This window comes from Anomaloglossus baeobatrachus, chromosome 7 (genome assembly GCF_048569485.1).
Source record: "Anomaloglossus baeobatrachus isolate aAnoBae1 chromosome 7, aAnoBae1.hap1, whole genome shotgun sequence".
In the NCBI taxonomy this organism is placed as follows: domain Eukaryota; kingdom Metazoa; phylum Chordata; class Amphibia; order Anura; family Aromobatidae; genus Anomaloglossus; species Anomaloglossus baeobatrachus.
The window spans coordinates 302,138,563-302,161,392 of NC_134359.1; the positions used below are offsets into that span (position 1 = coordinate 302,138,563).

The 22,830-nt window shown below is 52.3% G+C and overlaps 1 protein-coding gene across 6 annotated transcripts; it reads right to left on the reverse strand.

The window, feature by feature from the left end:
* Window positions 1–1,062: 1,062 nt before the first annotated feature.
* On the reverse strand, window positions 1,063–17,801 carry BCKDK (branched chain keto acid dehydrogenase kinase). Of its 6 annotated transcripts, none has more exons than XM_075318627.1 (14): window positions 17,721–17,801; window positions 14,023–14,072; window positions 13,813–13,862; window positions 13,536–13,737; window positions 13,389–13,457; window positions 13,192–13,302; window positions 13,070–13,117; window positions 12,864–12,983; window positions 12,603–12,701; window positions 4,014–4,087; window positions 3,791–3,919; window positions 2,834–2,923; window positions 2,591–2,752; window positions 1,063–2,315 (listed from the first exon to the last, which is right to left on the reverse strand). In XM_075318627.1, the coding sequence occupies exons 4-14, from the start codon at window positions 13,725–13,727 to the stop codon at window positions 2,171–2,173; spliced, it is 1,239 nt and encodes a 412-aa protein (XP_075174742.1). In that variant the 5' UTR covers window positions 13,728–13,737; window positions 13,813–13,862; window positions 14,023–14,072; window positions 17,721–17,801; the 3' UTR covers window positions 1,063–2,170. The 6 variants fall into 6 exon arrangements, with proteins under 6 accessions (XP_075174742.1, XP_075174745.1, XP_075174744.1 ...); XM_075318630.1 differs by having other exon boundaries at window positions 17,681–17,762; XM_075318629.1 differs by lacking the exon at window positions 17,721–17,801 and adding an exon at window positions 14,730–14,860.
* Between the last annotated feature and the right edge of the window lie 5,029 nt (window positions 17,802–22,830).

Sequence of the window (22,830 nt, forward strand, 5' to 3'; positions counted from 1 at the left end):
TCTAGTAGTTATATTCTTGTATATAGGGGCTGTATTATAGTAGTTATATTCTTGTACATAGGTGGCAGTATTATAGTAGTTATATTCTTGTACATAGGGGCAGTATTATAGTAGTTATATTCTTGTACATAGGGGCAGTATTATAGTGGTTATATTCTTGTACATAGGGGCAGTATTCTAGTAGTTATATTCTTGTATATAGGGGCTGTATTATAGTAGTTATATTCTTGTACATAGGTGGCAGTATTATAGTAGTTATATTCTTGTACATAGGGGCAGTATTATAGTAGTTATATTCTTGTACATAGGGGCAGTATTATAGTGGTTATATTCTTGTACATAGGGGGCAGTATTACAGTAGTTATATTCTTGTATATAGGGGCAGTATTATAGTAGTTATATTCCTGTACATAGGGGCAGCATTATAGTAGTTATATTCTTGTACATAGGGGCAGCATTATAGTAGTTATATTCTTGTACATAGCGGGCAGTATTATAGTAGTTATATTCCTGTACATAGGGGCAGTATTATAGTAGTTATATTCTTGTATATAGGGGGCAGTATTATAGTAGTTATATTCTTGTACATAGGGGGCAGTATTATAGTAGTTATATTCTTGTACATAGCGGGCAGTATTATAGTAGTTATATTCCTGTACATAGGGGCAGTATTATAGTAGTTATATTCTTGTATATAGGGGGCAGTATTATAGTAGTTATATTCTTGTACATAGGGGGCAGTATTATAGTAGTTATATTCTTGTACATAGCGGGCAGTATTATAGTAGTTATATTCCTGTACATAGGGGCAGTATTATAGTAGTTATATTCTTGTATATAGGGGGCAGTATTATAGTAGTTATATTCTTGTACATAGGGGGCAGTATTATAGTAGTTATATTCTTGTACATAGGGGCAGTATTATAGTAGTTATAATACTGCCCCCTATGTACAAGAATAAAACTACTATAATACTGCTCCTATTGATAATATTATGGTATAGTAAACCCTGTTGCAGACCGTCTCATACGATAGCGTACAGGACACTGAGAAGCCGCTGAATTTTTGGTTCTTTGCCTGAGCAATTTTTTCATTTTATTAAACAAAACAAAAAAACAAAAACATTTTCCACTGAAAAATAATCTCCACCGTTATATTACTGCGCGGCGTGGGGGGGGGGGGGGGGGGGGGGGAGGATCAGCCCCTGAGGACTCAGCTCGCCCCCATCACACACGACAGGTGCATGTCATCCCCGTGCGTCTCGTCCGACCTTTCCCCGTTGATATATGATTGTCGCAGGAGACATTGCTCAGATGTTCCTGAAAAGAACGGTAAGGAGGGCGTCCAGGGGTGAGGCACTGCGAGCACCGAGTATACGGGGTCCAAAGACCCCCGCCGATATCACCGGGAGCCAGCGGTGCAGCTGTAGTTCTCCCCTACCCAGAGGTACGGCACAATGAGACACTCAATGACAAACGCCACGGGACCCAAAACCCCACACGTGTCACTATGTACACTCCGATTATCCTCCCCCGTGGCCAAGGACGAGAATCGGAACGTTTGGTGACAGGTTCTGGTAACTGAAAAAGCAGACACCAGTGCAATTGGCATAAAGAAATAAGTGCTATATGTTACTGTACACACTGCTGCGCCACGGCACCGGACACGCAACGTCCACTGCAGGAGACCCTGCCCTGCGGAGCGGTGCAAGGATCCCACAAGAGAAAAGTCATTACTGGTCATTAGCAGCAATGACCTCGCATAAAAGCTCCCGGAGGATCCACTGTGACAAAGGATCCCATTCACAAGAGATCCGCTCAATGTCAAACATGGGGGGGGGGGGGGGGGGGTGAAGCACGTGGAGTCTGTGGTCCCTTAATTGTAACTTTCCAATCCTTAGGTTTTCCAAGTAACATCCCAAGGATGCGATTCCAGCATTGCAGGGCCATTCGAGATCAGTGGCCACAGCCTCCGTGGACAGGACAGTGAGGAGGACCCTCAGGACACAAAAGGCTTTTTGGCTTTGGCGCCTCCAGACGTCCACGAGGTCTCGGCTGAGGGTCTTCGTGAAGAATTAAGTCAAGGTGAATGTAAAAACAGTAAAATCCCAGCCACTGATCTGCCGAGGTGAAGCTCTAGGGAAAGGCCCGGCCTGCCGCGTAGCCCGCCACTATATACGGAAGCTCTCCTCCTTCCCGTCAATGTGCCTGATGCGGAGGTACACGTCCGTGCCGATGCCCTGCAGAGACTGGATGCAGAGCGAGCCGCCCAGGTACTCCGCGTACGCACGGGACGTGGGGAGGCCGAAACCGAACCTGGAACGGGAGAGGAGACAGGGGTAAGTCTGGAGAACACATCTTTATACTCCACCAATTTCAGTCTTAACTCTTTGTACTCGAGGAGTAAGTCACCCTTCCTCCTGTTACTTCGGCTGGAGTTTAGAGAATCAATTTTGGGGGAAATTTACCCCATCATTTGGTACGGATTAAACCCTCCCACCTCCCCCGTCACCGGTTTAATGTTTTCTTACGACAGGACTGGATCCCACACGCTCCAATCAGTAGTTAAGGTTGCAGTTAGCGCCTCTTACCCGTGCATCTGTACAGAATGGGCGCTGTTCCCCATTTCGATCATGTTCCCAAAAAGAGGGTTGATTCTGGGGTCCTGGTTGCTGGCCTCCGCGGTGGTGAAGTGGTAATTCATAACCTTCTCCAAGTGCTCGTGAGAAATGCCGCCACCTCTGTCCGAGATCCTGCGGGGGGGAAACGCACACGGGCCGTCAGCCGTAATACACGCCTCAAAAGAAGAAGCCTCGCGGAGGGTCACAACTCACCGGATGATCAGGTCAATGTCATTATTAGCGATGGTGATGGAGATGTCCGGGACGTTGTAGGGAGTCTCAATGTGACACTCCATGGTGGCCCTGACCGCAGAGAAAATCAATTATAGACAAACTATAGATGTAAAAACACCATAAACTCATCAGATGCACACCGCTCCGGTGCCGGCTCCTCCCTGCTGCTTCGGTCCTGGTGTTCTGAGCTCAGCTCCCGGCCTCAGCGTCAAGGACGCAGCCAGCCCCCCAACCTCAGCGTCAAGGACGCAGCCAGCCCCCCAACCTCAGCGTCAAGGACGCAGCCAGCCCCCCAACCTCAGCGTCAAGGACGCAGCCAGCCCCCCAACCTCAGCGTCAAGGACGCAGCCAGCCCCCCAACCTCAGCGTCAAGGACGCAGCCAGCCCCCCAACCTCAGCGTCAAGGACGCAGCCAGCCCCCCAACCTCAGCGTCAAGGACGCAGCCAGCCCCCCAACCTCAGCGTCAAGGACGCAGCCAGCCCCCCAACCTCAGCGTCAAGGACGCAGCCAGCCCCCCAACCTCAGCGTCAAGGACGCAGCCAGCCCCCCAACCTCAGCGTCAAGGACGCAGCCAGCCCCCCAACCTCAGCGTCAAGGACGCAGCCAGCCCCCCAACCTCAGCGTTGCGTGTTGCCTCTGGAAACAAGCAGCTGATATGCCTACGCTGTTGTCAAAACACCAGGACAGAAGCCGCAGTGGGCAGTAGTTAGTTTGCAGATGTTGCTCTTGACAGCGGCATACGGAGGGTTAAGACGCTGATCTGAGCAGTTACACCCGGAGACCATATGGGTCACAATCTGTCTCCTGCATGGGTGTTATCAGCCCAAAGACCGTCCATCATGGAGCACAAAGAGACCGACGCTGATAACAGATGCCGCAGTCAGAGTGACGCACAGCGCAGGGCCATGTACCATACACAGCGCAGGGCCACATACCGCATAGAGTTCTTCAGCAGTTCTGGGAGGATATAATCCAAGGGCATCGGAATGAACGGGAAGCGGGCGGCCACGTGACCGTTTATTCGCACCCGTGGGGCATTCCCGTATTTGTGTTCACAGAGGCGGCTGGAAGGAGAAACATTAGAAATTAGAATATATTTAAAGAAAAAAAAAAAAATGAAAAAGTCTGAAATAGCAAAGAACAAATCACAGATCTTACCGGGCAAAATCCACCCACTTCTCAATTATCTTCTTGGGTGATAATCGGGTGCAGATTATACCAACGAAATCCGGCTGCAGAAAAGGAAAAAAACAAACACCATTGAGAATTCTGCTCAAATATCAAAGAAATAATCACTGATGAAATCAAGTTTTTTTTTTTTCCTACTGCAACAGAATACTGAGTGCAGCTCTGAAGTATAATAAAGAAGGGAATTTTGTTTACTTACCGTAAATTCCTTTTCTTCTAGCTCTAATTGGGAGACCCAGACAATTGGGTGTATAGCTATGCCTCCGGAGGCCGCACAAAGTACTACACTTAAAAGTGTTAGGCCCCTCCCCTTCTGCCTATACACCCCCCGTGCTCCCACGGGCTCCTCAGTTTTGGTGCAAAAGCAAGAAGGAGGAAAAATAATTATAAACTGGTTTAAAGTAACTTCAATCCGAAGGAAAACTCGGAGAACTGAAACCATTCAACATGAACAACATGTGTACACAAAAAACAGGGGCGGGTGCTGGGTCTCCCAATTAGAGCTAGAAGAAAAGGAATTTACGGTAAGTAAACAAAATTCCCTTCTTCTTTTTAGCTCTATTGGGAGACCCAGACAATTGGGACGTCCAAAAGCAGTCCCTGGGTGGGTAAAATAATACCTCGTAAGAGAGCCGTAAAACGGCCCTTTCCTACAGGTGGGCAACCGCCGCCTGAAGGACTCGCCTACCTAGGCTGACATCTGCCGAAGCATAGGTATGCACCTGATAGTGTTTCGTGAAAGTGTGCAGGCTCGACCAGGTAGCCGCCTGACACACCTGCTGAGCCGTAGCCTGGTGCCTCAAAGCCCAGGACGCTCCCACGGCTCTGGTAGAATGGGCCTTCAGCCCTGAGGGAACCGGAAGCCCAGCCGAACGGTAAAGCTTCGATAATTGGCTCCTTGATCCACCGAGCCAGGGTTGATTTGGAAGCCTGTGACCCTTTACGCTGGCCAGCGACAAGGACAAAGAGTGCATCCGAGCGGCGCAGGGGCGCCGTACGAGAAATGTAGAGTCTGAGTGCTCTCACCAGATCTAACAAGTGCAAATCCTTTTCACATTGGTGAACTGGATGAGGATAAAAAGAGGGTAAGGAAATATCCTGATTGAGATGAAAGGGGGATACCACCTTAGGGAGAAATTCCGGAACCGGACGTAGAACCACCTTGTCCTGGTGAAAAACCAGAAAAGGGGCTTTGCACGACAACGCTGCTAGCTCAGACACTCTCCGAAGAGAAGTGACTGCTACTAGAAAAACCACTTTCTGCGAAAGTCGTGAGAGAGAGATATCTCTCATTGGCTCGAATGGTGGTTTCTGAAGAACCATCAGCACCCTGTTTAGATCCCAGGGTTCTAACGGCCGCTTGTAAGGTGGAACGATGTGACAAACTCCCTGCAGGAACGTGCGTACCTGTGGAAGTCTAGCTAGGCGCTTCTGGAAAAACACAGAGAGCGCTGAAACTTGTCCCTTAAGGGAACCGAGCGACAAACCCTTTTCCAGTCCAGATTGAAGGAAGGACAGAAAAGTGGGCAAGGCAAAGTGCCAGGGAGAAAAACCCTGAGCAGAGCACCACGACAGGAATATTTTCCACGTCCTGTGGTAGATCTTGGCGGACGTTGGTTTCCTAGCCTGTCTCATAGTGGCAATGACTTTTTGAGATAACCCTGAAGACGCTAGGATCCAGGACTCAATGGCCACGCAGTCAGGTTGAGGGCCGCAGAATTCAGATGGAAAAACGGCCCTTGAGACAGCAAGTCTGGTCGGTCTGGTAGTGCCCACGGTTGGCCGACCGTGAGATGCCACAGATCCGGGTACCACGACCTCCTCGGCCAGTCTGGAGCGACGAGGATGGCGCGGCGGCAGTCGGCCCTGATCTTGCGTAACACTCTGGGCAACAGTGCCAGAGGAGGAAACACATAAGGGAGTTGAAACTGCGACCAATCCTGAACTAAGGCGTCTGCCGCCAGAGCTCTGTGATCTTGAGACCGTGCCATGAATGTCGGGACCTTGTTGTTGTGCCGGGACGCCATGAGGTCGACGTCCGGCACCCCCCAGCGGCAACAGATCTCCTGAAACACGTCCGGGTGAAGGGACCATTCCCCTGCGTCCATGCCCTGGCGACTGAGATAATCTGCTTCCCAGTTTTCCACGCCTGGGATGTGAACTGCGGATATGGTGGAGGCCGTGGCTTCAACCCACATCAAAATCCGCCGGACTTCCTGGAAGGCTTGTCGACTGCGTGTGCCGCCTTGGTGGTTGATGTATGCCACCGCTGTGGAATTGTCCGACTGAATTCGGATCTGCTTGCCTTCCAGCCACTGCTGGAACGCTTTCAGGGCAAGATACACTGCCCGAATTTCCAGAACATTGATCTGAAGCGAGGACTCTTGCTGGGTCCACGTACCCTGAGCCCTGTGGTGGAGAAAAACCGCTCCCCACCCTGACAGACTCGCGTCCGTCGTGACCACCTCCCAGGATGGGGGTAGGAAGGATTTCCCCTTCGATAATGAAGTGGGAAGAAGCCACCACCGAAGGGAAGCTTTGGTCGCCTGAGAGAGGGAGACGGTCCTGTCGAGGGACGTCGGCTTCCTGTCCCATTTGCGTAGGATGTCCCATTGAAGGGGACGCAGGTGAAACTGCGCGAAAGGGACTGCTTCCATTGCTGCCACCATCTTCCCCAGGAAGTGCATGAGGCGCCTCAAGGGGTGTGACTGGCCTTGAAGGAGAGATTGTACCCCTGTCTGTAGTGACCGCTGCTTGATCAGCGAAGCTTCACTATCGCTGAGAGGGTATGAAACTCCATGCCAAGGTATGTGAGCGATTGGGCCGGTGTCAGATTTGACTTTGGAAAATTGATGATCCACCCGAAACTCTGGAGAGTCTCCAGGGTAGCGTCGAGGCTGTGTTGGCATGCCTCTTGAGAGGGTGCCTTGATCAACAGATCGTCCAAGTACGGGATCACCGAGTGACCCTGAGAATGGAGGACCGCTACTACAGTAGCCATAACCTTGGTGAAAACCCGTGGGGCTGTTGCCAGGCCGAACGGCAGTGCCACGAACTGCAGGTGTTCGTTTCCTATGGCGAAGCGCAAGAAGCGCTGGTGCTCTGGGGCAATCGGAACGTGGAGATAAGCATCTTTGATATCGATCGATGCAAGGAAATCTCCTTGGGACATTGAGGCGATGATGGAGCGAAGGGATTCCATCCGGAACCGCCTGGTCTTTACGTGTTTGTTGAGAAGTTTCAGGTCTAGGACAGGACGGAAAGACCCGTCCTTCTTTGGGACCACAAACAAGTTGGAGTAAAAACCGTGGCCCTGTTGATGAAGAGGAACAGGGACCACCACTCCTTCTGCCTTCAGAGTGCCCAGCGCCTGCAGAAGAGCCTCGGCTCTCTCGGGAGGCGGAGAAGACCTGAAGAATCGAGTCGGGGGACGAGAGATGAACTCTATCTTGTAACCGTGAGACAGAATGTCTCTCACCCAGCGGTCTTTTATTTGTGGCAGCCAGGCGTCGCAAAAGCGGGAGAGCCTGCCACCGACCGAGGATGCTACTAGAGGAGGTCGAAAGTCATGAGGAAGCCGCCTTGTTAGCGGTGCCTCCAATGTTCTTTTTAGGACGTGACTTAGACCGCCATGCATCAGAGTTCCTTTGTTCTTTCTGAGACCTTTTGGACGAGGAGAATTGGGACCTGCCCGCGCCCCGAAAGGACCGAAACCTCGCCTGCCCTCTCCTCTGTTGGGGTATGTTCGGTTTGGGCTGGGGTAAGGATGTATCCTTTCCCTTGGATTGTTTGATGATTTCATCCAGACGCTCGCCAAACAGCCTGTCGCCAGAAATTGGCAAACTGGTAAGCGCTTTTTGGAAGCAGAATCTGCCTTCCATTCCCGTAGCCACAAGGCCCTGCGGAGTACCACCGAATTGGCGGTCGCCACCGCCGTACGGCTCACAGAGTCCAGGACAGCATTAATAGCGTAAGACGCAATTGCCGAGGTCTGGGTGGTAATGGATGCCACTTGTGGCGCGGCCGTGCAAGTGGCTGCTTCAATTTGCGCTTGACCTGCTGAGATAGCTTGCAGCGCCCATACGGCTGCGAATGCTGGGGCAAAAGAAGCTCCGATAGCTTCATAGATGGATTTCAACCAGAGCTCCATCTGCCTGTCAGTGGCATCTTTGAGCGAGGCCCCACCTTCCACTGCAAGTATGGATCTAGCCGCCAGTCTGGAGATTGGAGGATCCACTTTGGGACATTGAGTCCAACCTTTAACCACGTCCGGGGGGAAAGGATAACGTGTATCCTTAAGGCGCTTAGAAAAACGCTTATCTGGACAAGCATGGTGATTCTGGATTGCCTCTCTGAAATCAGAGTGGTCCAGAAACATACTCCGTGTACGCTTGGGAAACCTGAAACGAAATTTCTCCTGCTGAGAAGCCGACTCCTCCGCCGGAGGGGCTGAGGGAGAAATATCCAGCAACTGATGGATGGACGCAATAAGATCGTTCACTATGGCGTCCCCGTCAGGAGTATCAAGATTGAGAGCGCTCCCAGGATCAGAATCCTGGTCAGCTGTTTCCGCATCATCAACCAGAGAATCCCCCCGCTGAGACCCTAAACAATATGATGTCGAGGGAAATTCTAAGCGAGCCCGCTTAGTCAATCTGGGGCTGGGGTCTAAGTCAGAACCCTCAGACTGGGATGTAGGAGATACCCCGGGAGGACATTGTTGGTCCAACTGAGGGGGGCCCGGGAACAACGATTCAACAGGGTCCCGTTGCTGAGATACCGGCCTGGACTGCAAGGCTTCTAGTATCTTAGCCATAGTCTCAGAGAGTTTAGCAAACTCAGTCCCCGTCACCTGGACAGTGTCAACAGGTAGGGTCTCCCCCTGGGCCCCTCTTAGCATAGGCTCCGGCTGAAGAAGTGGCACAGGGGTCGAACACTGCACACAATGAGGGTCAGTGGAACCTGCCGGTAGTGGGGTCTTACAAGCGGCGCAGGCAGCATAATAAGCCTGTGTTTTGGCACCCCTGCCTTTTGTGGGCGCCATGCTATAGTTTTCCTTGAGTTACACAAAAGGGTATATAGCCAGAATGCACTGTGCTCATACAGTGTAAAGTATATATGATACACAAATAATGTACCAATACACTACAGCACCATGGGGCTAGCACCAACAGGTGCTGCTTACCAGCCGCCTAAAGCGGTTGTGAGGCCACCAGAGACCGTGTCTGGGTCTCCCAGGACTTGTCCCTCTTCTGCAGCGTCGGTGGAGCTGACAGGAATGGCTGCGGCGTCCTGACGAGATGAGGGAGCTGTGGGCGTGGCCGAGAAAGAGCGCGAACTGGTGCTCATACTGTGCATAGTGAGGGGAGTGGAGCATGTAAATCATACTCCAGCCCTCAGTGCTGCTCGCTCTGCAGCGTCCCGCCCTTCCCCCTGCCTGTCAGGGCTGAGGGCGGGAGAAAAGTAAACTAGGCCGCAAGGAAGCCGGGGACTCTAGTAATAAACGCGGCCGCCGTAAAAGCGCGGCCGGCGTGAAAGTCCCCGGCGAACTACAAGTCCCAGCCGCGCCGCAGTGTCCCATGGCAGCGGCGGTTAGTGCGGTAGCCCTTACATATAAACACACTCAGCGACGCTGAGTGTGTAATGGCACATATAGACCCGGTCAGCGCCGCGGTCCCCGGTGCACTAGCACACCCAGCAAAGCTGAGGTGATGCCGTGCGCGGTCCCCACAGGGATACAGAGTACCTCCAAGATGCAGGGCCATGTCCCTGAACGATACTCGGCTCCTATCCATTAGGCTCCACAGGAGTTGTGGATGGAGCACGGTCTCAGTGCCTGGAGACCGATAAGATCCCACTTCACCCAGAGCCCAGAGGGGGATGGGGAAGGAAAGCAGCATGTGGGCTCCAGCCTCCGTACCCGCAATGGATACCTCAACCTTAACAACACCGCCGACAAGAGTGGGGTGAGAAGGGAGCATGCTGGGGGCCCTATATGGGCCCACGTTTCTTCCATCCGACATAGTCAGCAGCTGCTGCTGACTAATCTGTGGAGCTGTGCTGTGTGTGTCTGACCTCCTTCGCACAAAGCAAAAAACTGAGGAGCCCGTGGGAGCACGGGGGGTGTATAGGCAGAAGGGGAGGGGCCTAACACTTTTAAGTGTAGTACTTTGTGCGGCCTCCGGAGGCATAGCCTATACACCCAATTGTCTGGGTCTCCAATAGAGCGAAAAAGAAAAAAAGATTCAGGATAAGTTATGTAGCACACTCCAGAGCTGCACTCATTATTCTGCTGGTGCAGTCACTGTGTACATACATTACTGATCCTGAGTTACCTCCTGTATTATACTCCAGAGCTGCACTCACTATTCTGCTGGTGCAGTCACTGTGTACATACATTACTGATCCTGAGTTACCTCCTGTATTATACTCCAGAGCTGCACTCACTATTCTGCTGGTGCAGTCACTGTGTACATACATTACATTACTGATCCTGAGTTACCTCCTGTATTATACTCCAGAGCTGCACTCACTATTCTGCTGGTGCAGTCACTGTGGACATACATTACTGATCCTGAGTTACCTCCTGTATTATACTCCAGAGCTGCACTCACTATTCTGCTGGTGCAGTCACTGTGTACATACAGGGGTTGGACAAAATAATGGAAACTTGAACAAAAGTTAGTGTAATATGGTGTAGGTCCACCTTTTGCGGCGATTACAGCTCAATTCTCCGAGGTATGGATTCATACAAGGTGTGAATTGTTTCTAAAGGAATTTTAGCCCATTCTGCAGTTAAAACACCTTCCAGTTCTTTGAGTGACGATGGTGGCCTAAATCGACGTCTAACTTGAATCTCTAAAATGGACCATAAATGCTCAATAATGTTGAGGTCTGGGGATTGTGGGGCCGGATGAGACGCTCAACGTCATTAGAATGTTCCTCGTGCCATGTTGTAGCGATTCCAGCTGTATGAATTGGTGCATGATCATCCTGAAAGATGGCGTTCCCCTCCAGGAACAGTGCTTGAACCATGGGATGCGCTTTGTCGCCCAAAATGCCTGAATAATCTCAGCTGTTAATTCTTCCATGAAGGGATACCATTGGCTGGCGGATCTCCACGAAATAGCGCCCCAGATCATCACAGATCCTCCGTCATGTTTTACGGTTGGGAGAAGGCAGTCTGGATGGAAGGCTTCTTTCGGCTGTCTCCACACGTACACTTGGCCGGAGGTCGGAAAAAGGGTAAACGATGATTGGTCTGAGAACATCCCATGTTTCCACTGCTCGAGGGACCAATTCTGGAGGTTTCTACACCACTAAACGCTTGGACACATTTGTCATTGAGAGCAGCGGTTCTCTAATTGCAGCTCTTCCGTGGAATCCAGATTTGTGCAGCTCCCGAAGAACAGATTTTGTGGAAACTGGGTTGTGTAGGTGTTGATTGAGCGCAGCAGTGATTTTTGGAGCCGTGGTCTTGCGATGCTCTCTCACAATTCGCTTTAGAGTCTCTCAGTCACCTTCGACTTTCGGACGGACTGCGCTTTGTGCGGACGTTTCTCCTTCTCTTTCAAACGCAGTCATTACTTTGGAGACAGGACCTCTGACACGCCGAGCATCCGGGCACTTTCTGTTACGCTGGCGCCTGCCATACGAGCAACAAGAATTTGGCCTCTTTGAAAATCGAGAGGTCTGCCATTGTATCAGGTTCTCATGAATGCTCTTACAATTATGCAAAACAGTTAATTTACATACACATCACAAAAAAAAATCAACTGCAAAACATTAACATATGTCACAGTTTGTATGTTTATAACATGTTCGAAGATTATGATGCCAAAACGTTAGGTGTTTCCATTATTTTGTCCAACCCCTGTACATTACATTACTGATCCTGAGTTACCTCCTGTATTATACTCCAGAGCTGCACTCACTATTCTGCTGGTGCAGTCACTGTGTACATACATTACATTACTGATCCTGAGTTACCTCCTGTATTATACTCCAGAGCTGCACTCACTATTCTGCTGGTGCAGTCACTGTGTACATACATTACATTACTGATCCTGAGTTACCTCCTGTATTATACTCCAGAGCTGCACTCACTATTCTGCTGGTGCAGTCACTGTGTACATACATTACTGATCCTGAGTTACCTCCTGTATTATACTCCAGAGCTGCACTCACTATTCTGCTGGTGCAGTCACTGTGTACATACATTACATTACTGATCCTGAGTTACATCCTGTATTATACTCCAGAGCTGTGCTCACTATTCTGCTGGTGCAGTCACTGTGTACATACATTACTGATCCTGAGTTACCTCCTGTATTATACTCCAGAGCTGCACTCACTATTCTGCTGGTGCAGTCACTGTGTACATACATTACTGATCCTGAGTTACCTCCTGTATTATACCCCAGAGCTGCACTCACTATTCTGCTGCAGTAGAGCTGAAGTCTCAGCAGTGCCGTCCCCCCGCTTTACTCTCCGGGGGCAGCAATGCGGTGACGCTTTCTCTTTATTTCCTATAGTTCTGTGATGTAGACGTGTACGTACCCGCTCCTCGTGCAGGGACAGGTGGTGGGTCGCCAGCATTCTTATACCCAGTCGCGATGTTAGCGTTTTATCCAAAAAGCTGCGGATCACTTGCTCATCCTGCAGGAGCACATACAAGAGGCGGGTGTGTCACTGAATATTGGTCAGAGGTTCTGGTTCTCCCCCCCCTCCATGTTTTTGGGTCCTAGTGTCCTCTCATGCACCTTCCTCTCGAGGTTTCATCCATCATCTCCCCCCATACCCCAGTTTATCCGCTCCTACCTGAATGTGCCTCCGGCTTTCCCTCATGCCCTCCGCCAGGTGAGTGACGATGTCCTTGTGGTCATCGAGCAGCTGTCGCAGGAGCTTGCAGTACCGAATCTCCATCTCGTGGTCTGTGATCTGCCACACAAGATGGAAAGACAGTGAAAGAGTGAGTGTGAAGCACGTGGCCGGACGTGGCTTGTGGCATTGGACCGGAGACTTACCGCAGGGAATTCGCTCAGCTTTTGGAAGGCACGAATGTAAAGCTCATGCTGAAAGATGGAGAGAGGACATTAGACATTGAGCCCAGAGATGGGGGGAGGCAGATTACCATCAGGGTACCCACCACGTGGAGGATGATGGGGTTACAGCCGATGATGAACGGGAGGTTGCGGAAACCCTTGATCCGGTGAGCGATGCGGACGGGCAGCTCCTTGTGCAGATATCGGGCACTTTTCTATGAGGGACAGTAAAGAGGTAATGACTACATCTGTGCGTGATACCTGCAGTCCTATGCAAGGATCTCTGACGAGGGGGTCTTACCAGAATGTGGCTGCCGTCCTGTGACCGTCCCGAGTACAGCATAGTCGTGGGGGTGAGACGTACAGAGGGCTGCAGACGGGGGGCAAACAACAAGTCAGATGTATAGGACTCACCCCATGGTCAGCGAGCGGGCGCCCGTCCCCTCACCTTCTCGGACGCCATGTCGATGCCGGCCTGATTGTAGAAGGAGGTGACAGTCTTGGAGCGCTCTCTTGCCTGCTCCATGTAGTTCCCATCTGTGGCAGACGTGGAGCCTGATCGCAGCAACATGGAGGATGGACGAAGAGGGGGGTTCAGCGCTCCCCTGGCCACCATCTCAAATACAGTCTTACGCAACATCTTGACGGTCCTGTGGTAGAAATGGCATCAAAGGTGAGGAAAAATAAAAGACAACAATGTGGAGGAAGCTAGGAAGGAAACTCACCGGGATCCCGGGGAATCTGTGGTCCTAGAGCAGCCGAAACGCGCGTTAACCTGCGGAACAAGGGATGGAAAGTTCACCATGCTGCAACGGGAGGCAATGCACCATGGGAGTTGTAGTTTTTCTACACGTGACGAATGGTCTAGTGTGTCCACAGAATAAGGTTTAACAATAGTGAGAGAAGGCCTCATGGTGAAGTACAAGGAGGCTTACCCGAATTCTCAAGAAGCAGCTCAGAGGACGGATGCGGGACCACCATCCATCTACGGGAAGACGGGAGACGAGCGGCGTCAGTGATAGGACACAAACATGGCCGCCTCAGAGGAGGCATGACCCACCCCCAACAAGGGCAATAATCCGGAATATTGGGGTCAGTCAATTCACTAACAATAGAAGAAAGATGGTGGACAACAGACATGGTCACATGTCATCAGAAATGATTGTGGGGCTAATGTATGGGAAAGACGTGACCGATCCTTTCTTTTTTGGACGTGGCTACCTCTCTAGGAGTCCGGGTAAAAGCCGCCATCGTCCGAAGCGGGATTATGGCTGACCTGGAGGAAATGTTCATCTAAAAGCTGCCGGGCGACAGATGTTTTAGAAGAATCTGATCTCTATCAAGTCTATGTGAGCGTCTTCTCAGGGTGGAAGGAAGGAGGAGCGGCTGGTAAATGTTCTACCCCGTATAACACTGGAATGTGTCCGCGCTCGTGTACGGCAGCTGTGATCCCGGCGGACAAAGAAAGACGCCTCAAGGTTACAGAGACTACGACACCCATCAGACTCAATCAAGCCCAGGCAAAAAGCCATCAGCAGGGTCTCCATGTACATCCCACCCCAGGACAGGGTGCACAGCACCCCCACATATAACCCCACATCAGTCACTCACCCCCAAACCACAGGGGAGCGCGTCGTGTCACCTGCAGGAGAGTGGACACAGCAGCACGTGGACGGAGCAGCGGCTGCAGCACACAAGGGGTTACTGAGCCGACAATCCAGGAGAGTTATCACAAGACCCCCGAGAGGACAGGGACGGTGGGCTATGTCTGCAACAAACAGTCCCCGGGTGAACTACGAGGCAGGAGGGGGGCGGGAGCAGACACCCAGGACAAAGCGCAACCCGCCCGGCCGGGCCCCATCATTGCAACACATGGGGAGAGATCGCAGTAAACATCACTGCCCCCCTCCAGGTCACAGACAGGAAAGGGTTACACTCCAGGGAATGCTGGGTATGTGTAAACTTTCCACATGTAACCCAGGACCTGGCGAGTCATGGAAAGTGCAACCTGCATGTAGTGTACAGGAGCTGCAGCCAGAGCTGCGCTCCCCCAACCCTGCACCGGCCCATACACTGCAGCCAGAGCTGCACCCCCAACCCTGCACCGGCCCCTATACTGCAGCCAGAGCTGCACCCCCAACCCTGCACCGGCCCCTACACTGCAGCCAGAGCTGCGCTCCCCCCGAACCCTGCACCGGCCCCTACACTGCAGCCAGAGCTGCGCTCCCCCGAACCCTGCACCGGCCCCTATACTGCAGCAAACGCTGCAACCCCAACCCTGCACCGGCCCCACTACTGCAGCCAGAGCTGCGCTCCCCCCAACCCTGCACCGGCCCGTACACTGCAGCCAGAGCTGCACCCCCAACCCTGCACCGGCCCCACTACTGCAGCCAGAGCTGCACCCCCAACCCTGCACCGGCCCCTATACTGCACCCAGAGCTGCGCTCCCCCAACCCTGCACCGGCCCCTATACTGCAGCCAGAGCTGCACCCCCAACCCTGCACCGGCCCCACTACTGCAGCCAGAGCTGCACCCCCAACCCTGCACCGGCCCCTATACTGCACCCAGAGCTGCGCTCCCCCAACCCTGCACCGGCCCCTATACTGCAGCAAACGCTGCACCCCCAACCCTGCACCGGCCCCACTACTGCAGCCAGAGCTGCGCTCCCCCTCTATACACACAGCCGTCCTCTTCTCTCCCCCCCTCTCTATACACACAGCCGTCCTCTTCTCTCCCCCCCTCTCTATACACACAGCCGTCCTCTTCTCCCCCCCCCTCTCTATACACACAGCCGTCCTCTTCTCCCCCCCCCTCTCTATACACACAGCCGTCCTCTTCACCCCCCTCTCTATACACACAGCCGTCCTCTTCTCCCCCCCCTCTCTATACACACAGCCGTCCTCTTCACCCCCCTCTCTATACACACAGCCGTCCTCTTCTCCCCCCCCCCTCTCTATACACACAGCCGTCCTCTTCTCCCCCCCCTCTCTATACACACAGCCGTCCTCTTCTCCCCCCCCCTCTCTATACACACAGCCGTCCTCTTCTCCCCCCCCCTCTCTATACACACAGCCGTCCTCTTCTCCCCCCCCCCTCTCTATACACACAGCCGTCCTCTTCTCCCCCCCCCTCTCTATACACACAGCCGTCCTCTTCTCTCCCCCTCTATACACACAGCCGTCCGCTTCTCCCCCCCTCTCTATACACACAGCCGTCCTCTTCTCCCCCCCCTCTCTATACACACAGCCGTCCTCTTCTCCCCCCCCTCTCTATACACACAGCCGTCCTCTTCTCCCCCCCCTCTCTATACACACAGCCGTCCTCTTCTCCCCCCCCTCTCTATACACACAGCCGTCCTCTTCTCCCCCCCCTCTCTATACACACAGCCGTCCTCTTCTCCCCCCCCTCTCTATACACACAGCCGTCCTCTTCTCCCCCCTCTCTATACACACAGCCGTCCTCTTCTCCCCCCTCTCTATACACACAGCCGTCCTCTTCACCCCCCTCTCTATACACACAGCTGTCCTCTTCTCCCCCCTCTCTATACACACAGCCGTCCTCTTCTCCCCCCTCTCTATACACACAGCCGTCCTCTTCACCCCCCTCTCTATACACACAGCCGTCCTCTTCTCCCCCCTCTCTATACACACAGCCGTCCTCTTCTCCCCCCCCTCTCTATACACACAGCCGTCCTCTTCTCCCCCCTCTCTATACACACAGCCGTCCTCTTCTCCCCCCTCTCTATACACACAGCCGTCCTCTTCTCCCCCCTCTCTATACACACAGCTGTCCTCTTCTCCCCCCCCTCTCTATACACACAGCCGTCCTCTTCTCCCCCCTCTCTATACACACAGCCGTCCTCTTCTCCCCCGTCTCTATACACACAGCCGTCCTCTTCTCCCCCCTCTCTATACACACAGCTGTCCTCTTCTCCCCCCCTCTCTATACACACAGCCGTCCTCTTCTCCCCCCTCTCTATACACACAGCCGTCCTCTTCTCCCCCCTCTCTATACACACAGCCGTCCTCTTCACCCCCCTCTCTATACACACAGCCGTCCTCTTCACCCCCCTCTCTATACACACAGCCGTCCTCTTCTCCCCCCTCTCTATACACACAGCCGTCCTCTTCTCCCCCCTCTCTATACACACAGCTGTCCTCTTCTCCCCCCCCTCTCTATACACACAGCCGTCCTCTTCTCCCCCCTCTCTATACACACAGCCGTCCTCTTCTCCCCCCTCTCTATACACACAGCCGTCCTCTTCACCCCCCTCTCTATACACACAGCCGTCCTCTTCTCCCCCCTCTCTATACACACAGCCGTCCTCTTCTCCCCCCTCTCTATACACACAGCTGTCCTCTTCTCCCCCCCCTCTCTATACACACAGCCGTCCTCTTCTCCCCCCTCTCTATACACACAGCCGTCCTCTTCTCCCCCCTCTCTATACACACAGCCGTCCTCTTCTCCCCCCTCTCTATACACACAGCTGTCCTCTTCTCCCCCCCCTCTCTATACACACAGCCGTCCTCTTCACCCCCCTCTCTATACACACAGCCGTCCTCCCCTCACGCTCGGTGCCGGCTGTGGACATACCGCCCCGGCCTCCTCCGCTCCGGTGTCCGCGCCTCCTCACCTCTGTTGTTGTCTTATGGCCTCGGCTCACTACAACTCCCGCCGTGCTCCGCGGAATCGGAAACGTCACACTGTGGAGAAAAGAAGGCGGTGCAGCAAGGAATGATGGGAAGAGTCGTCAGGTGACTTGTTTACTTTATAGCCGAGTTCGGCGCCATTTTATCGGAGTCAAAACGTGCAGTCCTGTGAGGGCCGAGCTGCAGAGCCGTCTCCATGGAGATAGCTGAGGTGGTCGGATACCGATAGCAATGTAGGCAGAAAAGCGCGGGAATATGAGGTGATGACAGCATTATAGCCTTGCTGAGGCGGTGAGGTAGATGAAGGCTGAGGTAATGAGGTAGAGGATGGCTAAGGAAGAGGATGGCTGAGGTTATGAGGTAGATGAAGACTGAGGCGATGAGGTAGATGAAGGCTGAGGTAATGAGGTAGAGGATGGCTAAGGAAGAGGATGGCTGAGGTTATGAGGTAGATGAAGACTGAGGCGATGAGGTAGATGAAGACTGAGGTGATGAGGTATGAGATGGTTGAGGTGATGAGGTAGAGGACGGCTGATGCGATGAGGTTGAGGACTGCTGAGGGATGAGGTAGAGGAAGGCTCAGTTGATGAGGTAGAATATGGAGTACAGGATGGCTGAGGAATGAGGTAGAATATGGCTGAGGTGATGAGGTAGAGGACGGCTGATGAGATGAAGTAAGGGAGGGATGAGGATGGATGAGGTAGAATATGGCTGAGGTGATGAGGTAGAATATGGCTGAAGCAATGAGGTAGGGGATGGCTGAGGTAGAGGACGGCTCAGGAATGAGGTAAAATATGGCTGAGGTGATGAGGTAGCGGATGGCTGAGGGATGACGTTGAGGATGGCTAAGGTAGCAGATGGCAGAGGCGATGAGGTAGAGGACGGCTGAGGAATGAGGTAAAATATGGCTGAGGTGATGAGGTAGCAGATGGTTGAGGAGGGATGAGGTAGAATATGGCTGAGGGTTGAGGAGGGATGAGGTAGAATATGGCTGAGGTGATGAGGTAGAATATGGCTGAAGCAATGAGGTAGGGGATGGATGAGGTAAAGGACGGCTGAGGAATGAGGTAAAATATGGCTGAGGTGATGAGGTAGCGGATGGCTGAGCGATGAGATAGCGGATGGCTGAGGGATGACGTTGAGGATGGCTAAGGTAGCAGATGGCTGAGGCGATGAGGTAGGGGATGGCTGAGGCGATGAGGTAGAGGGTAGAGGACGGCTGAGGAATGAGGTAAAATATGGCTGAGGTGATGAGGTAGCAGATGGCTGAGGGTTGAGGAGGGATAAGGTAGAATATGGCTGAGGTGATGAGGTAGAATATGGCTGAAGCAATGAGGTAGGGGATGGATGAGGTAAAGGACGGCTGAGGAATGAGGTAAAATATGGCTGAGGTGATGAGGTAGAGGACGGCTGAGGCGATGAGGTAGGGGATGGCTGATGCGATTAGGTGGAGGACGGCTGATGCGATGAGGTGGAGGACGGCTGAGGCCAAAAGAACATGATACCTACAGTCACACATGATGGAGGTCAGAGAGGTTTGGGTGGTGTTTTGTTTTGCTGCCTCTGGCACTGGATGCCTTGATTGTGCAAAGCATTATGAGATCTGAAGATTACGAAAGGATTTTGGGTGGTAATTTTGAATGGACTGATGAATCGGTCCTAAGTTAAAGGGAAGGTGACGTCCAAAAAACAAAAATTTCAATAACTTTACATTTTTTAAGTATTAATGTTTTAATGTTTTGTTTAAATATTATTTGTTTTTAATTGAGTAAAATATAAAAAAATAAAGTTTGATATTTTCCACTCTTAAACACTAGGGGGAGCAGTTGCTGAAATTCTGCTGTAGGGCTACTGTAGAACCAGCTCACATTACAGCTGCAGTAAAAGTGGGCGGAGTCTGCTCTCCAGTGTGTGATGTCACCTCCCCCTCCCAATCTGGGTGTTTCCAAAAGTATAAGGGAAGATGAAGTTTAGGGACACAGTGCGGAGCCATTTTAATGTTGACTGCAAAGAAGTGATCCTAATGTTTAAAGTGTCACCAAGGACAGCTGCATAGTGCTCCCTACATAGCGCCCTGCACACCCCAGTCCAGTAATGCTCTGCCGCATGCACACTCGCAATGCTGTGCCACACGCGAGCCCACAATGCTGTGCCACACGCGAGCCCAAAATGCTCTGCCACATGCACGCTCACAATACTCTGCCACATGCCCGCCCGCATTGCTCTGCCACATGCACGCATACAATGCTCTGCCACATGCACGACTGCAATGTTCTGCCACATGCACGCACATAATGCTCTGCCACACGCCCGCTCGCAATGCTCTGCCACACGCCCGCCCGCAATCCTCTGCAACATGCACGCCCGCAATGCTCTGCCACATGCACTTACACAATTTTGTGCCACATGCACGCACACAATGCTCTGCCACACGCACGCCAGCCCACAATGCTGTGCCACATGCACGCCCACAATGCTCTGCCACATGCACACACACAATGTTGTGCCACACATATGCACACAATGCTGTGTCACACGCACGCCCGCCCGCAATGCTCTGCCACACGCATGCCCACCCGCAATGCTCTGCTGCATTACACGCCCGCAGCGGTGGCGAGAAGAGTGGGGGGGTGAGTATTAGCGGCGAGGGGGAAAGTGGGGGATGTCATTGGAGAAGGTAGCAGCGGCGGCGCCGGTACTCACACAGGCCGAATGGGTGACAGGGAGAGTGCAGCATAGAGCATACGCTGTGAGCTCCACAGACATTGCGCTGATCTCCGCCCTCTACTGTGATCTGGACAGCCCAGGAGGCATGTCGAGGTCACAGCAGGGAGCTCTTCTGTGTTATGTATAGGTGTCGGAGTCTGACTATCAGATCCAATGCCCTGGGTGCTGCCATAAAGGAGGTGAGTTAGGCTAGGTTCACATTTCCGTCAATTTGTATCAGTCACAATCCGCGGCAGTGGTAAACAACGGAATCCGTTTGGCGGATTCCGTTGTTCCAATATACTTGTATGAGCGGCGGATTGTGACTGATGACCCTGCGTTGCATCCTCCGCCCGACTGATCAGCCGTGGAACGACTGACAGCCGGGCGGCAGGAACGCAGCTTGTAACGTTTTTTGAGCAGCGCAATCCGTAGGATTTCGCTGCACATGCTCTCTCTGGCTCCCTGTACACGTAACCAGGGTACACATTGGGTTACTAAGCAATGCGCTTTGCTTAGTTACCCGATATTTACCCTGGCTACGTGTGCAGGGAGGTCGACACTTCCCCGCTCGGCTCCGCCCCCTCCCGCACTCGGCATGTACACACACACACACTCACCTGTCACCAGCCATGCAGTCCCCGGCACTGACGTCCTCAGCACCATGGCCCAGCTCAGCTCCACCCACCCCCACTCCGCCCCCGCAGGGTGGCCGAACGATCAGCTGATCACCCGGCGGCTGGCTCCTGTGAGCGATCAGCTGATCCCTGGGCGGCCAGCTGCTGTGAGCGATCAGCTGATCGCTCTCATTAGCCGGCCGCCGGGAGATCATCTCTTCGCTCTCAAAAGCCGGCCGGCTATTGTGAACGATCACCTGATCGCTCTCTCTTTAACAATGGAGTCCGACAATGAATTTTATTCTTGTCATCCGTACAACGCATCAGCCACAAGCGTCAAGCAACGCATTTGACTGATGCAAAACAACGGAAATGTGAACCTAGCCTAAAGGCTACTTTACACACTGCGATATCGGTCCCGATATCGCTAGTGTGGGTACCCGCCCCCATCTGTTGCGCGACACGGGCATATCGCTGCCCGTGCCGCACAACATCGCCCATAGCCGTCACACATACTTACCTGCCCGGCGACGTCGCTGTGATGGGCGAACCGCCTCCTTTCTAAGGGGGCGGTCCGTGCGACGTCACTGAAACGTCACTGAACCGCCGCCCAATAGCAGCGGAGGGGCGGAGATGAGCGGGACGTAACATCCCGCCCACCTCCTTCCTTCCTCACAGCGGCCGGGAGGCAGGTAGGGAGAGCTTCCTCGCTCCTGCGGCGTCACACGCAGCGATGTGTGCTGCCGCAGGAACGAGGAACAACCTCGTTACTGCTGCAGTAACGATAATTGAGAATGGACCCCCGTGTCGCCGATTAGCGATTTTGCACGGTTTTGCAACGATGCAAAATCGCTTATCGGTGTCACACGCAACCGCATCGCTAATGCGGCCGGATGTGCGTCACAAAATCCGTGACCCCAACGACTCCGCATTAGCGATGTCGCAGCGTGTAAAGCCCGCTTAACTGTCATTACACACACCAAATCCAAGATGGCAGCCTCCAGTGCTTCAGTAAAACTAGAATGAAATAAAAAATAAATTAACAGTGAATTTAATTTTGTATTACAAATACTTGATTTCATTATCACTATTATTAATACAAAAATTAAAAAACGCGACATCTTATCTTTAAGTGATGGTATTTTAAGCTTAATGTTTTAGTGAACGGCCGTATCAGATGTTGTGAATAAATTTGAGACTCTGCAGACGTTGTGTTATACCGAGCCTGATGAAGAGACCGGAGTAGTGTCCACCGCTATTTGTTACCATCTTTTCAGTTAGCCATTTATAGGTATCAACCATGAGGAAGATCAAATTTTAATATTAGTTAAATAAAATGCTAATTTTAGCCTATTAGGATGGAGCTGGACAAACCCAAAAAGCAGGAAAGGGTTAAAGAATAGGCTAAGGAGAAGCAGATTAAGGCTACTTTCACACAGTTTTCTGCATTCAGGCAGAATCCTTTTTTTTCCTGATCCAACGGATCCGGCAAAAAATGTAAAAACCGTATCCACCGGATCCGGTTTTTAACGGATCCGTTATGCCGTATGCGTAAAAAAAAAAACGGTTCCGGTGGATCCGTTTTGCATCCGTTTTTTTTTTTTTTTTTTTGCTGGATCCGTTTTTTCAAAACATTGGAGCATGCGCAGTTTACAAAAACGGATCCGGCAGCCGCATCCGTTTGTTGCCGCATTGCGCCGGATCCGGCGTCCGTAGGCTTCCATTGTAAAACAAGCCGTATTGCGCCGGATCCAGCACGATGCATTTTTTT

What these genes read in the sequence shown, in the direction of transcription:
- BCKDK (XM_075318627.1), bottom strand. Translation starts at nt 13,727, where the DNA reads ATGTTGCGTAAGACTGTATTTGAGATGGTGGCCAGGGGAGCGCTGAAC. An exon ending in ACCCCATCATCCTCCACGTG is followed by an intron (nt 13,118 to 13,191) that starts GTGGGTACCCTG and finishes TCCATCTTTCAG; the next exon opens with CATGAGCTTTACATTCGTGC. An exon ending in AGCTGAGCGAATTCCCTGCG is followed by an intron (nt 12,984 to 13,069) that starts GTAAGTCTCCGG and finishes CTTGTGTGGCAG; the next exon opens with ATCACAGACCACGAGATGGA.